The 16,401-nt window shown below is 46.6% G+C and overlaps 1 protein-coding gene across 1 annotated transcript in view; it reads left to right on the top strand.

Annotated features, from left to right (window-relative positions):
* LOC118384193 (E3 ubiquitin-protein ligase SMURF2-like) overlaps nucleotides 1-15,597 on the top strand; it is a 66,271-nt gene extending 50,674 nt beyond the window's left edge. Inside the window, exons 9-20 of the mRNA XM_052519031.1 lie at nucleotides 208-292; nucleotides 2,760-2,918; nucleotides 3,069-3,122; nucleotides 7,587-7,788; nucleotides 9,397-9,500; nucleotides 10,128-10,242; nucleotides 10,848-11,026; nucleotides 11,324-11,461; nucleotides 11,707-11,827; nucleotides 11,990-12,191; nucleotides 12,807-12,882; nucleotides 13,074-15,597. Coding sequence (XP_052374991.1) covers nucleotides 208-292; nucleotides 2,760-2,918; nucleotides 3,069-3,122; nucleotides 7,587-7,788; nucleotides 9,397-9,500; nucleotides 10,128-10,242; nucleotides 10,848-11,026; nucleotides 11,324-11,461; nucleotides 11,707-11,827; nucleotides 11,990-12,191; nucleotides 12,807-12,882; nucleotides 13,074-13,173 — 1,535 coding nt within the window. The 3' untranslated portion in view covers nucleotides 13,174-15,597. The remainder of the gene's footprint in view (nucleotides 1-207; nucleotides 293-2,759; nucleotides 2,919-3,068; nucleotides 3,123-7,586; nucleotides 7,789-9,396; nucleotides 9,501-10,127; nucleotides 10,243-10,847; nucleotides 11,027-11,323; nucleotides 11,462-11,706; nucleotides 11,828-11,989; nucleotides 12,192-12,806; nucleotides 12,883-13,073) is intronic.
* The last annotated feature ends 804 nt before the right edge of the window (nucleotides 15,598-16,401 follow it).

Raw genomic sequence — 16,401 nt, forward strand, 5'->3', positions numbered from 1 at the left:
TATAACTAACAGCTTTATTTTCCTTATCATCCACTCACATCTCTCACTCATCTCTCACTCTCTCACTCATCTCCCACTCATCTCTCTCTCATCTCTCATTCATCCCTCTCTCTCACTCATCTCTCACATGTGTGTACTTGTCTGTAACCATTGCTCTGTACCTCTTATACCTGTATGAGTAGCCATGCTATTGTTCCCCCCTTACAGAGCAGAGGACCACGCAGCAGGGCCAGGTCTACTTCCTCCACACCCAGACAGGAGTCAGCACATGGCACGACCCTCGAGTGCCCAGGTATACCCACCACCACTGTCTGAACACACAGTGCCCATGTATACCCACCACCACTGTCTGAACACACAGTGCCCATGTATACCCACCACTACTGTCTGAACACACAGTGCCCATGTATACCCACCACCACTGTCTGAACACACAGTGCCCATGTATACCCACCACCACTGTCTGAACACACAGTGCCCATGTATACCCACCACCACTGTCTGAACACACAGTGCCCATGTATACCCACCACTACTGTCTGAACACACAGTGCCCATGTATACCCACCACCACTGTCTGAACACACAGTGCCCATGTATACCCACCACCACTGTCTGAACACACAGTGCCCATGTATACCCACCACTACTGTCTGAACACACAGTGCCCATGTATACCCACCACCACTGTCTGAACACACATTGTCCATGTATACCCACCACTACTGTCTGAACACACAGTGCCCATGTATACCCACCACTACTGTCTGAACACACAGTGCCCAGGTATACCCACCACCACTGTGTCTGAACACACAGTGCCCCGGTATACCCACCACCACTGTCTGAACACACAGTGCCCATGTATACCCACCACTACTGTCTGAACACACAGTGCCCATGTATACCCACCACCACTGTCTGAACACACAGTGCCCATGTATACCCACCACTACTGTCTGAACACACAGTGCCCATGTATACCCACCACCACTGTCTGAACACACAGTGCCCAGGTATACCCACCACCACTGTCTGAACACACAGTGCCCATGTATACCCACCACTACTGTCTGAACACACAGTGCCCATGTATACCCACCACTACTGTCTGAACACACAGTGCCCATGTATACCCACCACTACTGTCTGAACACACAGTGCCCATGTATACCCACCACCACTGTCTGAACACACAGTGCCCATGTATACCCACCACTACTGTCTGAACACACAGTGCCCATGTATACCCACCACTACTGTCTGAACACACAGTGCCCATGTATACCCACCACCACTGTCTGAACACACAGTGCCCAGGTATACCCACCACTACTGTCTGAACACACAGTGCCCCGGTATACCCAGCACCACTTCTGAACACATACATACTGTGTACACTATACAGTACACTCATTAAGTATTTCCAACACACATGATTTGAGGTTGATGACAAAAACATGATGATCTGGGATGCTGTAATGTGGTTTGGGTGAGGCTGTTGATATACAGCATCACCTACCCCCACCTATGTTTCTTTCATGGGATAGACAATCAGTGGCTAGCTCTCCTGAGGCTTGTCCGGACCCTTCTGTAAATATGCTGCAATTTACATGCTGACAAGCTACGATAGAGGGCTGGTGTCACAGTCCTTTGTCGCTCAGTTGGTAGAGTATGGTGCTTGCAATGGCAGGATAGTGGGTTCGATTCCCGGGACCACCCGTATGTAGATGTATACACTCATGACTTTAAGCCGCTTTGGATAAAAGAGTCCACTAAATGGCATGTAAATGTAAACCACAGGGATCTGAGAGGATTCACAGCAGACACCTCTAGCACGGCCTCTGCCTCCATACCCTCAGCACACAGCCTTCAGCCCTACTGTACATGTGGCTCAGAGACGCCACTCACTCAGGCATGTGTGTATCATGGATTACCTCAGGCCCAGAGGAGAACACACATCAACACGTCAGTCTACTGGGAATAGAGTCAATAGAAAGAAAGTCAGTGATTGAAAAATACCTAGACGTTGCCGTTCTCTTGCCCCCGTGGAAATACGTGTGATAGATGCCGTTCTCTTGCCCCTGTGGAAATACGTGTGATAGATGCCGTTCTCTTGCCCCCGTGGAAATACGTGTGATAGATGCCGTTCTCTTGCCCCTGTGGAAATACGTGTGATAGATGCCGTTCTCTTGCCCCTGTGGAAATACGTGTGATAGATGCCGTTCTCTTGCCCCTGTGGAAATACGTGTGATAGATGCCGTTCTCTTGCCCCTGTGGAAATACGTGTGATAGATGCCGTTCTCTTGCCCCTGTGGAAATACGTGTGATAGATGCCGTTTTTCTTGCACTTGATGCTATCCTCTTGGTCACGCCACACCCTGGTTGTGTGTGCAGCAGATGCTGGGCTGCCAAGCTCCCAGTGCTGAGAGGCTTGATCATTTGGCTGGGCCTCAGTGCGATAACTCACTACCGCTGAAGTGGGGCTGCTGTCATTTCTTAGTTGCTCTCCACAGACAGCTAAAGGAGTCCAGCTGAAAGGATTGCATGGCAGCAATAAGTAATATAGACGGGAAGAAGTAGAATGGAATAAAAGTGGTGTCGTTTTGGAATCTTTTCTCGCCTCTTTGTTTCCCAGTTACCGTCAGCCTTGAGGTCTGCTTCATTCCCTGACTTTGATTGGTCTTACGTCTCATTCTTTGATTATTTTTATTTTCTGCCCTTCACTTCTGACTGTGTTGGGGATTTGTGCTTCCCAGAGACCTGAGTAATGTAAACTGTGAGGAGCTGGGCCCACTGCCCCCTGGCTGGGAGATCAGGAACACAGCCACCGGCCGGGTCTACTTTGTGGACCACAACAACCGCACCACACAGTTCACAGACCCGCGCCTCTCCGCCAACCTGCATCTAGTCCTTAAGTGAGTATCGGGTTATACCAGCGCCACAAATTAAACATGGTCCAGAGCCTCATAACAGCCCAGATTAAATGAGAAGTAGTTGAGGGAGAACTGTACTGTATGACTGGCTGGCAGTGTGGCTGTGTAACTGTGGTGTTTTGTGTTCTGCAGCCCAAGCCCCAATGGTTCCCGCAGCGGCATCGAAATTCAGAACAGTCCGATCAGGTGAGGCCCTCTATTTCCCTCCTCTATTCTGTGGCCGACCTCTATTTCTCCAACACTTGGTTCTGGAGAGACAGAACAGACTGCACACAGACAGACACACACAGATACACACACAGACATATTGACTCCCCCACACAGGATGTTTTACAGGGGAGTCCAGTGCCAAGGTGTGTTAAACACCTGTTGGGGTTCAGCTATCAGAGCAGCCTTTCTCCTGTGCACACACACTCCCACACACAACCTCACCCATCCAGACACACACACACACTCCCACACACAACCTCACCCATCCAGACACACACACACACTGCACGCACAAGGCTGCATTCCACCGCCCGGCAGCGGTTTTGATCATGCAGGGGTTTTAGCACACAGTCCGTCACAAAGCTTGTTTTGGCTCAACATCAGATAGCAATGTGGAAACCAAGACTGATGTGTCTGTGGCTGAGGAGTGTCTTACGTCAAGGAAACAGAGCATAAATTTGATGTCCGAGTCAATGAATGAATTGTGTGTGAAAGTGTGTTTTGGTGTGTGTGTGCTGGTGCGTGCCTGTGTGTGTGTGCAGTGTTCGTCAGTGCATGTGTGTGTGTGCCGTGTTCGTCAGTACATGCGCTTCAGAACTTTTCCTCGCTGCTGTTCAAACACGGCCCATGTAACGATAGCTGCAGCATTACCCACAGTGCAGTGTAAAGGTGGAGCAGAGTATGGGCGGCTTCGGTGGGCCTCCTCCGTCTGACCTCATTCCTGCTCCGTGCCAGGAGAGGCGGAATGCACCGATGAAAAGATCTGCTGTTATTTTCCCCTGTTCTGACAGATCAAAGAACTTGTTTGGGACTTTGGTGCTTTTTCTGCGGTCCTCTGAAAGTCATATAAAATCCCAGGCTGGCACGCCATGTATGTTTGTAATGCAGGAATCTTGTCTTAAGCACAATAATGTCCAGATGTGTGAAAAGCAGTGCACAGTGTTTCTTCTCTTTAAAAAGCACTGATCCGATTATTATTTCACTTTAAAGTTGGGAATTAGAGTTCTTCTAGGTTATTGATGTCTTTGTTTGAGAGGAATAATTGTATTGAAATGGAAGGTGTTTAAGCTGAGCCAAGAGCGTGTCTGTGGCCATTAGAATGATGTACGATGAGCCCTGGGTCCAACCACATACCTTCCCTGGGTTCTGCTTTAAAGGGAGAAACCCTTGGCTTTGTCTTGGAGAACCTAAGGCTGCATTTACACATGCAGCCCAATTCAGATTTTTTTTCCCACTCGTTGCTAGTTTGACTAATCACATCAGATATTTTTCAGAGCTGATCTGATTGGTTAAAAGACCAATGAATGAAAAAAAATATCAGAATTAGGGTGCCTGTGTTAACGAAGCTGACAGGATCTCTAGGTGTGCACTAATGTAACACATTGGATGGTGGCTCAGAGGTTTGGAGTGTGCAGTCTGCTGGTTAGCAGAGGACTCATGGGCCTGAGCCAGTCTGACTGGATCATCCTATCTGAGAATACCTTCTCTGATTTTGTCCCCTCACGGACCTCTGTGGAGCAGAGAAGCTGGACTCTGGCTGAGACGAGGGGTGGGAGTGACATTCCAACCAGCGACAAAACTCTGGAAAAGAAATCAGAAGGCCGGCGTGGTTTTCCATCAAGACATCTGCCTTTTATCAAGGAAAACGATTTCAGAAATTCTCACCCCTCATGCTGTCATCCCAAGAAAATGTTTGATATATACGTGTCCTTCAAGCTATAGTTTATTACCCCTTTTATTTGCTAAAGACATTGCCTCAGCGGGCCACAATACGTTTTTGGTTAGACTCACCCTGTTATGTTGCAATCTCCTGACTCTAAGCCTGGTCACTGGACAATAGGTAACAAAATCCTTGTTGGGCCTCAGATCTGCCCTCTGAACTCTGGCATGTACACTCAGAGGATCAGTTCCCAGGGGTCTAGTGTTCTCTAGCTTTACACTGAGTTCACTGTATTACTGTCTGAGCTTCAGCAGATAACACACCACGCCATCTTACTCTCTTAAAACAAGTTAGAAAAAGAGAGAATGCGCACTAGGCTGTGTGTGTGTGTGTGTGTGTGGCGGGGCAGGAATGTTTGATTTATGAGTGAAACTGGAGGGAGTGCTGCTCTGTGGCTCGGTACCTCCCCTCTCTCTGTCTGATTCTTCCTCTCTGTTTGGGTGCTGTCCGGAGGCAGCCCTTCCTACCTCCACCCTCCCCAACTTTCCCTCGCTCCCTCTGAGTCTAGTCTGCAGGAAATAAAGGGATTGAGGAGGAGGACTGGAGTGCCCTATGGGGCCCTGCTGCTCTCCGGGATCGCAGGAAGTGGGAGTCTAGAGCAGTCAGTCCTTAGAATAAGCTGTCACTGTGTATTATGGTGTGTGGATATAAAGATCAGGATGGCTGCTACATGACTGTCTATTACTCCTGCTCAGTGTATGACCCTCCAAACAAATCTTTTTGAGAGCTAGGATTGTGTATTTGCCATATTTGATGACATTTTTACCTAATAAAAGGTTGTCTGGTTTTGTATAGTACAGTGAATGGCAGGTGTTTGGTAGGTGTCCCAGACAGAAATAGATTTTCAGAGTTGTTAAAAATGATTTCAGTGGTTTTGGCCTATCCAATATTATATGATCCTGTACTTTTTGGGCCTATGTACATCTATTTAGCCAGGATGGGTTGTTGCTCCATGATTCTCCTGTCACAGCCTCTCTGCTTACCCTCTCTCACACTTCCCACATACATAAGGCGTCAGCATGCTTCATTTCGGCCTGGCAGCTAGCCGTAGTCAGCTAGGCGAACCGAACGAGTGTGCTGGCATTCGCTTGAAAGCAGTAATGGTACTGTTTGTCAATTTTGAGACGCCGTAGCCAGTATACACTTCCTCCAAATAGTTACAATTAATTTACGGTACCTCAAGAAATCTGTCATTAATTTAGATGTTTTTGCCGAGGAAATCTTAGCTAAGATGTTTGGTGCAGTAATATTTCTAAATGAAAAGATGTGCATGAAAACGAGTCATCTCTGGTTGAATGACAACAAAGACTTTACTGAAGAATCCCTACTGTTGACCAATCACAGACAAAGGGGTGTAGACTTCGGCAAGAAAAAATGTTGTGTGCCCGAACAAGAGAAGAAGAAGACTAACAAGTCCAAAACGTCACAAAATGCTGTCATAATATATGCATACGATCTTCTGAACTTTTCCGTCTGGGAAGCATGCAGATGTCTTTACAAACTCTGCCCCTCACTCTCTCTCTCACTCACACACACACAACTCTTTGTGGCCAGCTATACAGCCTGGTGTTTATGACCCTGCTCAGGGGGTGAGTGTGCCCACTATGCCCCACTAAAGTGCAAAAGGCCAGCATGCAAATAATCCTCCAGCTCTGGCTCCATAAAGGGCCTTTTGATTCTGTGTGTCTGTGTGTGATGGCGTTTCTTTTCCTGAGCAGAAGAGCCTTCTACCACCAGTGCCGTGGTTCAGAAGTTCACTCATGCCAGAGATTTGGGCAGAAGTGAAGAACCTCGTTCACTACCAGCACAGATCATACTCATAGCCTGTCTTTTGATTTGGAGGTTAACCGCTCTACACTGATGTGTTATCACAGTTACAGCCACCCACTGAGGTGGTCGTCTTAGCTGTTAGGGACCCTACACAACTTGGTTGATCATTTATTGGTTTCTTATAGTCAGCAATGAAGGAACTTGCATTGAAATGTCACTCCTTTTAATAAACAAATAAAGAACCTTCCTGAACAATTTAAGATGAAGACATGAGGTCTATGGACACCCTCATTGAACCCTCACTGCTCAGTGCAGAATGAGACCGACACTTAATCTATTTGCAGATGTCTCTTGCTGTGGCCACATTTTGCTTCCCCCCCTGTAGAACTGTCTATTTTCTCTCTGTCTGTGCCGTGCTGTCTCTCTCTCTCTCTGAGACCATCTTGGGGCCAGATGGGGAGGGGAGGTGGAATGGCACACACCTGTGAGCTGGCAGAGCCCAGCACGGCAGGGGCCCACGGAGTTACCCACGGGGAGCGTACGACAGAGCCGTTTGTATGGAGAGCCTGGCGGGACGTGGAGGAAGGGTCACTGGCTGCACCTCAGACAGACAATGTGGCACCTACGGACACATCACACCACCCTCTGGCTCTGCCGCCTCATGTGTGCTTGTTCAGAAATACCACCTCCACCTATGCCTGTGGGCATATGGCAGCTTGTTTGACTTGATGTGCTTCCCAGGTGACCTCGGTGCGTTTACCTTTTGTTCTCCAGTCAGCAAAAGGAGGGAGGCAGAATTCCTGCCTGGCTTTATTTGGAGTTGTTAGGGTTTCTGGGTTTTATTTTTTTTGTGGTGTTTTATTTTTGTGTACCTGTACGTGTTGTTACGACCCCAAGTCTCAGCAATGATCTTTCCCTCTCCGTCTCTTTCTCTTTTTCTCCATCCCCAGCCGTCAGATCCAGCTGAAGGAGCAGGCCCAGCAGGCACTGGTGTCTCCAGGTAATCTGCCGGAGGAGGCCGAGTGCCTCACGGTGCCCAAGTACAAGAGGGACCTGGTGCAGAAGCTGAAGATCCTCCGCCAGGAGCTGTCCCAGCAGCAGCCCCAGGCAGGCCACTGCCGCATAGAGGTGTCCCGCGAGGAGATCTTTGAGGTGAGACCGTCAAATTAGTGTTATTCCCTCAGTTCTTGAACACAACCAGCATTATTGACTCTTTAGTCAACCTCTTCAGTAATACTAATTATCTCGATCCTGAAGGAAAGCATCAACTCTGGACATTTTCCTCACTCTCATTTGCACTTGTAAAAGTTTATTAGACCAGATATTTTACCTCACTTTCAAACCTCAGGCAATGGTTTTCCCATCCTCTACTTCCCTCTCCTCTCAAGGTCGTTGCTCGTCATGTTTCTGTCACGGCGTTATCCACCATGCTACTATCTATGATGTGTGAAGAGAGTATGTTCATATCCAAAGCAGACCTCGTATTTGAAATTAGGCTTTTGTGAAGTGCACTCCTCAGTGGGGGAGGTTTTCTAGTTTGGGAGGTGTGGAGCCTCAGAGCAACAACACCTGCAACAGACTACATGACCCTCGTAAAATATGTGATGGAATGTGCTGGAACAATTTTGTCTGTTAATCTGAAGGAAGACGTTTTTGTTGGCTGATCTCAACACGAAAGGGAGATGGGGGTGGATTTTAAGGCTAGACATAACTTCATTGCTTTTCTGGACACGCCGAGCTGTTAGAAATACGACTGTGTGGGCAAGTGTCAGCTGGTGGACTGTCAAGCTGTCTCAGTGTGTACATTCTATTGACGATAAGAGGCCTTATTTCTCTGGTGTCACCGTTGACACGTCCTCAGTGTAACTGGAGGGCACGGTGGACCAGCTCTGGGGGGAAAGCGGTGTTATTGTTCCACTCTTCTGTTGTGTCTGTTTACTATTATTCTCCCAATCCACTTTTAATGAGACTGTCCCCGACACAATGTGCTGGACATTGTGGGCATGTGTCTGCAGCTCTCGGCATGTGGGGTGAACGCACCAACCCAGAGTGGGGTGTAATGATCCCAGACTCTGAGTACCAGGGGGAAAGTTTGTTACTAAAACACAGCTGTCTAATGTTCTACAGAAGCCCCATCTGGCGAAGGAACTGTTTCCGGACAGTTCCTTATTTTCTTCGTTTTTTTTGTCTTCAGCTTGAAGCAACTTGGAATTGCACAGGTCTTTGGTCATTGGTTTGCATGTTTAGGACAGGCAGACAGGCCAGGCTTGGCCAGACTCATGCTCTGCATTCCTACGCCGTTTCCCATGAGCCACTGAGACTGGGATAGTGGCGATGGGAGGGGTTGGGGGGGCATTAGTGAGACTCACGGGATCTCTTGCTGGAATGTGTCGCGCTGGGGAATGACCTCTTATCACCCCCACCTCCTGATAATGCGCTTTGATTAAGGGTGGACTGGACACTCAGGTTACTTTCGCAGGGGAGGAGAGGGCGTACATCATTGCTAGGCAGGTAGGGGCCAGCCAGGCTGGTCCTAAATGACAGAGCACAGGAATGTTTATTCTTTGGCTCGGTCCCCAGAGCCAGCATCACTCACACACAGATGTTACAGTGCAGATAGATGCATCCCTCTGGCCACAGACCCTGGACTGCACAGTATTTAACAGATGGTCTCTGATGGAAGTACTCAGTAAGTTTGGGGGTGCAGTCCTCCATCCCAGTCCCGTTCGTTACAAAGTTGTATCTCTTTATGTGTTACAGGAGTCTTACCGCCAGGTGATGAAGATGAGGCCGAAGGACCTGTGGAAGAGACTGATGGTGAAGTTTAAAGGGGAGGAGGGGCTGGACTACGGAGGAGTGGCCAGGTAGGAATCCACAGCAAAGCATGAGGAAAAAAATAAGTTATGCTCAATATGCATCATCATGGAACAAAGAAGATTTCTATTGTGTGTTAGAGAAGTAAATGCACCAGGTCTGGAACCAACAGGACCTGAACAGCTTCTACACCAAGACATTAGACTGCTAACTAGTTAACCAAATAGCTACCCGGACTATCTGCATTGACCCTCTTTGCACCAATTCTTTTGACTCAAGCATATAGCCAAGTTATCTCATTGTGCATTTATTCCTCGTGTTATTATTTGTTCTATATTCTTCTCTCTCCGTTGTTGGAAAGGGCCCATCAGTAAGCATTTCACTGTTAGTCTACACCGGTTGTTTAGGAAGTATGTGACAAATAACATTTGATTTGATTTTGATTTGAATGCCACCATCTGCTGAAACATGGTTGGTCCCCAAGGGGTAATATGGATTTAAAGCACCTAATCTGAGAATTATACTTCTGCTTTTTAAATTGCCATGGAGTATTCACTTTCTGAAATTGATGTTCCCTGCCTTGAAAAAATATTTAATGGATCAAGAGATTTAACAATGGATGTTCTCATCGTCTGTCTCTCTTTATCTGTCCCTCTCTGTGTCTCCTGTGTGTGCAGGGAGTGGCTGTATCTGCTGTCCCATGAGATGCTGAATCCGTACTACGGCCTGTTCCAGTACTCCCGCGATGACATCTACACCCTGCAGATTAACCCCGACTCGGCCGTCAACCCGGTGAGTCAGAGGCCCGGACGCCGCCACCAGCCCGCCCCGCTGTGATGTGAAAGACCAGGTCACACGGACCACTCATCTGCTCTAGTCTTGCACAATCTCTGTCTCTCCTCTGCCTGTTTATTTGTTTTTGGCCTTCCATTCCCCTATCAGCTGTTCTCATGCTAGATGCTAGATCTCCTGGAGACTGGTGATGAATTAGGCAACTATTTAATTGCTGTGTTGAGACTCTTTACTGCCTCTATAGCATTTGATTGTTAAATCCATCATAAGGGAAATAGTTTGGATGCTGCTGCTCACCTTTTGAGTCCTAACCTTTGGATTATGCACTGCAATGAATTCCCAACTGTAAGAATAGCAGGTATTTATCATTTACCAAGGGCCCAATCCTAACTTAAGACATGCGTGAGGAAATCTGAGCTATAGCGCAAATCTCCCATCGACATCAATGCATGACTTAAGAAAACATTTGAGTTGCATGTTAAGTTAGGATTCTGCCTTGAGTTGCTCAATCTTGGTAGTTCTCTGAAGACTGGGAAATGCCATGCTAAATGGATGTACTATGAAGTCTTTAAGAGGACTAAAGGTGTTTCTGTCCCCCTCCCCAGGAGCACCTGTCCTACTTCCACTTTGTGGGTCGTATTATGGGAATGGCGGTGTTCCACGGCCACTACATAGACGGGGGCTTCACCCTGCCCTTCTACAAACAGCTGCTGGGGAAACCCATCACCCTGGACGACATGGAGTCAGTGGACCCGGACCTCCACAACAGCCTGGTCTGGATCCTGTGAGTAGGAAGGAAATGGGAACAACATCCTCACACAGACCAAGATGCGCACACAGAGATTAATGTGGTTTTTAATGACAATAGTTTGTAATGGCTCATTTTAATTCATCGGGTAATAATTTGGTGTATGTGAACTATAACATCTACTGGTGTACTTTTTCTTTTTAAACACTCATGATCATGTAGCTACACATGATGAGCTCTTCAACTGAACTTTGATCCATACATACATTAACATTCCCCCTCCCCCAGCACCATCTCTCTCTAACTCCCCTGTCTGTCTCTCTCACTTCTCAGGGACAATGACATCACAGGCGTGTTGGACCACACCTTCTGTGTGGAGCACAATGCCTACGGGGAGATCATCCAGCACGAACTCAAACCCAACGGCAAAATCATCCAGGTCACCCAGGACACCAAGAAGGAGTATGTCAGGTGAGTACTCTCCCACCGACCCCTCCTCACCACACAGGAAGAGAGCTGGTCTAGCAGTCAACAGTCAAGCCCAGCAGGGAGGAGATACTGTTTGGATTTCAAATGAGCTTAGCTGCAAGTGACCAGCCACAGTTAACTGACCTAGGATCAGGGAGTAATGTACATGTGTTATAACCCTCAAAGAGGCTCAGAATCATGGCTTTGCCTTCACGTTCCAGTATGAATCTCTCCCTCGTTCCCTACAGGCTGTATGTGAACTGGCGTTTCCTGCGAGGCATCGAGGCTCAGTTCCTGGCCCTGCAGAAGGGCTTCAACGAGGTCATCTCACAGCACCTCCTCAAGGCCTTCGACGAGAAAGAGCTGGAGGTATGAATGAGACACATCCCCCAGACTAGCAGTACTTACCTTCACTGTCCATCCTTTACAAAGAACTGCATTCTCCCAGACATCAGCATTTTCCCCATCCATTTCCTCCCTACAGTTTCCCTTTGACTTTCATTTCACATTCTCTCCCTCTCTCCACCTCAGCTCATAGTGTGTGGCCTGGGTAAGATCGACATCAACGACTGGAAGTCCAATACGCGGCTGAAGCACTGCACCCCTGACACCAACATCGTCAAGTGGTTCTGGAAGGCCGTGGAGTCGTACGATGAGGAGCGCCGGGCCAGGTTGCTGCAGTTTGTCACCGGCTCCTCCAGGGTCCCCCTGCAAGGCTTCAAAGCCCTCCAAGGTACCCTCACAGCACTCACCCTCCTGGGACATGTACAGTAGCTACGTAGTTAGGTTCTCAGTGTTTCACTGCGCTTCACTGGGAGAGTTGCTAGCTTGCCCTTGTCCACCCCTTAAAGGCATGTAATATTGATTGTTATGACGGCTTATAACATTTGTTATGACAGTGTAACGAATGTTTATGCCAGAGGGAGATGGGTGAGGGTTGTTTGTATTATACTCTACTGTACCCCGAGGCAGCTCAGCAGGCCTCAGTGTGTTGTTGTTGTTGCCTGAGCTGAAACCTCTGTGCAGAGCAGGCTGAGCAGAGTCCAGTAGTTCAGTGAGTCCAGTCTGTCAGACAGGCGTGCGGAACACACTGTGATCCACTGCTCTTCCTGTCTGACATGCCGCTTCACTCTGCTCTTCCATGTTACATAACAGGACCATCGCTGCTGCTGGTCTAAATACCAAGGTCCGCGCAGGCCAATGACAACATACACAAACCCAGTGCTCTTAGTGCCCACACTTGGCGCCGCAGAGTGCTGAGAAAGCTGTCCAGTACAGTACTGTCTTTTGTGTGTGAGTGAAGTGTGCTCTGCCGTTGTGCTTCACAGTAACTGTTGATATGTTACAGGTGCTGCAGGCCCACGACTCTTCACCATCCACCAGATCGATGCCAGCTCCAACAACCTGCCCAAAGCCCACACCTGGTGAGTGTCTGCCTGCAGCTTGCCCTTCAGGATCAATGTATGCCTTTGTCAATGCTGGGATGGGCACATTGATATGTCAACATCATGCTTTAGGTTTAGGTTTCCACCCATGTATCTGTTAACCATGAACATAGTGAGGTCCTAATACCAAAGGCTCAGGCTCAAGTCTCTCTTGCCCTCTGTTTGTTCAGCTTCAACCGGATCGACATTCCTCCCTACGAGAACTATGACAAGCTGTATGACAAGCTGCTCACTGCTATCGAGGAGACGTGTGGCTTTGCTGTGGAGTGAGACGCTGCTGAAGCAGGGGTCGGCAGGAACAAGGAGTGGAGGAACTCGACATTGTCAGACCCCCCATCCAGTTCACCCAGGGGAAGGGGGCGTCTGGGGTCCAGTGGCCCAAGGACTCTCTCGCCCACAATAGGAACATAGTGGCCAGGCCAGGGGGGGGGCAGAGGAGACCTGAGCGAGCAGTCTCGTCTGTCATGGGGTTCCCCACCCCCACCCCCCCTTTTAAAAAATATAATTTTCAGCTGCTAATAACTCAGACTATTTACTAACTTGTGGAACTAAAAATGGCTGGCTCTTCCTTTTTTTATTAAGTTTAGTTATAGCATTATAAAAAATAGTCAGTATTCCATGTAGCTACTTACCATCTTACCAAGCAGAACATGAAGTCCACAACTAAACAAAACATTGGCCACATAAACAAGACTGGTATCACTGGTTTGATGGAGTACATTGTTACCCACGGTTACCAACAACACTGAATGGTGCTTGGTTTGTTTGGAGGCAGGGACTGAAGGGAGCATGAAGGCTCCTTAGCACCCCCTGGTGACTGAATCCTTTTCTACCACTGAGTACTCTTGGGGCATCTATCTTCACTCAGAGGCTGGACTTTGGAGCACATGTTCAGAACTTGGCCTTATGGAGAAAGACATGCAGGGCCCCATTGTCAACGACCCTGTCCAAAGAAAGCGGACTGGTTTTCAGCGCTCCCATTCCCAGAAACCAGTGTCACACGTCTGACATGTTAGCTTGTTTGGAAATTTAAATAAATAGCTTGAATGGTGTTATTTTTATATAATGGGAAAATGAAAAAAGAAACACTAAAATGATATGTAATATATATAATTTATTTCTGTTATATTTCAGAAAGCTTTTGCCATTATTCCAGATTTGTTTTTGAAAATATGAAGTGTTGCTGTTTAAAGCTTGAAAGAAGTACACTTAGATTACTGTGGGTGAAATCTTTACATAGCCTCTTTCCTACACAGTAAGTAGAGAGGTGGTCTTAATGGTGGGTTGTCTTCAATACACACAGTCCTCCTCTGAGTGCCATAATACTTTTGACTGAATCTTTTCAACTATTTAGATATTAACCTGACCCTTTAAATTCCAGTGACATCATCCAGTAGGTACTTGTGATGGGGTATGTATGATGAGTTCCATAGACCTTTCTCATGATTTCATGATTGTTTCTTCATAGGGATCTTCTCTGTCCCCACAAAATAATGGCTAAGAGTCCCTGCTACCCTGATGCATTTTGTTATGTGAAGATTACACACATCTTTTGTAAGTGCTACTCTTGTCATTCTGTCAAATAACTACTACTACCTTCCGGTTATGGTCTTCTGGTGCTAAATAAGATAGCAGTTTGCTCATTTCTTTCAAGATATTGGCAACCAGTCTTATACCTTGGGCTGAGATGGGAGCATAGCAAACTACATACAAAAAGTTGCAATGAATTGAATAAACATCACTCAGACCTCAAGCCACATTCTCAGGAGATGTCATATTATTTGTTGTATTATTTGGGAGCTGACATGGTCAAAACCTTTTCCTCTGTAATGGTTGAATGTCTTATACAGTACATTAGGTTGAGTGGCTATAAAGTCTACATTTGTCATATGTATTGTAACCCAACAGTAGACATTATCATGTGATTTTGGGGTTTCTATATCTCCATATTGGCTATAAATGAAATCTGAATGAATGAGATGAACCTGCTAATTCTACTCACCTGAACCTAGCTCTATAAGTATGGGTTTGGGGGAGAACATATTTATTTTCTACTCATTCAAACAAATTGTTGAATGTTTTCTTATTTTTTTAATGGCTGCCTGTCTAGTGATCTATGACCATGGACTGTTCTTAAAGTTAGCATACATTGAAAATGAATTGCTCGTCTTTTTCTTTTATAGAGGTGTATGCAAAGTGACGTGTCCTCAGATGGTGCTTTGTACAGTGATAGGATATTGTTCATTAATGTGGATCACACAACCTGTAATTTATCTTTAACTTAAGTTTTTTTTTTTTTACACGTACAGAACTATTTGTCGCCGTATGTACTAGGTGACTTCTATCTATTTACCAGATAGGTCATGGACTGATTGATTTTATATCTAAACATATTCATTTACTTTAAGTGGCACAAAAAGATCCCTCTGCAGTCTGTTTCTTACACAATCTCTCTACATTACTCCATAGCTGCCTCCCTGAAGAATGGAACTTTTTATTAACAAGTCAAATTTGAGATGCAGCTTTTTGTTGCTTAATTTATTTTTGCATGATCCACGAGCAGGACTATATCTCTTATAGCTGACTGATGCAATTAGATGTACTTAACACTCATTTTTGTAAGAGTATTTTATTTTGTGTGTCATTTAGGTCTAATTAAACTTGCCTTTGTCAGATGATATGAGGCACCTTGAATGTGGCTGTGCCTTGTCTTTTGTCTGTGTATGTGAGAGGTTTTGGGGGGCTTTCAAAGGATTTGGGCTGAAGTTCGCTATTGTGAAGACAAAAGCGGTATTTTGGGTTGCATCTGATATAACTCCACAAATCAAATGTTATTGGTCGAATACCCATGCCAACTGTAAAGTTTGGTGGGTGAGGAATAATGGTTTGGGCTAGGCCCCTTAGTTCCAGTGAAGGGAAATCTTAACGCTACAGCATACAATTACATTCTAGACGATTCTGTGTTTCCAACTTTGTGGCAACAGTTTTGGGAAGGCCCTTTCCTGTTTCAGCATGACAGTGCTCCTGTGCACAAAGAGATGTTCATACAGAAAGGGTTTGTCGAGATCAGTGTGGAAGACCTTGACTGGTCTGACTTCAACCTCATCTAATACCTTTGGGATGAATTGGAACGCCAACTGCGAGCCAGGCCTAATCGCCCAACATTAGTGCCCGACATCACTAATGCCCTTGTGGCTTAATGGAAGCAAGACCCAGCAGCAATGTTTCAACATCTTGTGGAAAGCTTTCCCAGAAGAGTGGAGGCTTTTATAGCAGCAAAGGAGGGACCAACTCCATATTAATGCCCATAATTTTGGGATGAGATGTCCGACGAGCAGCTGTTCACATTGATCATGTAGTGTATATGTACATAATGGTGTGTATAGACAGTATATTAATAGAATGAGCCTTGACTATAATACAGTATACTGGGAGCACCATTACCAGGATGATGGACAGGGTTACGAGGTAATTGAGGTAGCTATGTAAATATACAGT

The sequence above is a fragment of the Oncorhynchus keta genome, chromosome 5 (genome assembly GCF_023373465.1).
Source record: "Oncorhynchus keta strain PuntledgeMale-10-30-2019 chromosome 5, Oket_V2, whole genome shotgun sequence".
In the NCBI taxonomy this organism is placed as follows: domain Eukaryota; kingdom Metazoa; phylum Chordata; class Actinopteri; order Salmoniformes; family Salmonidae; genus Oncorhynchus; species Oncorhynchus keta.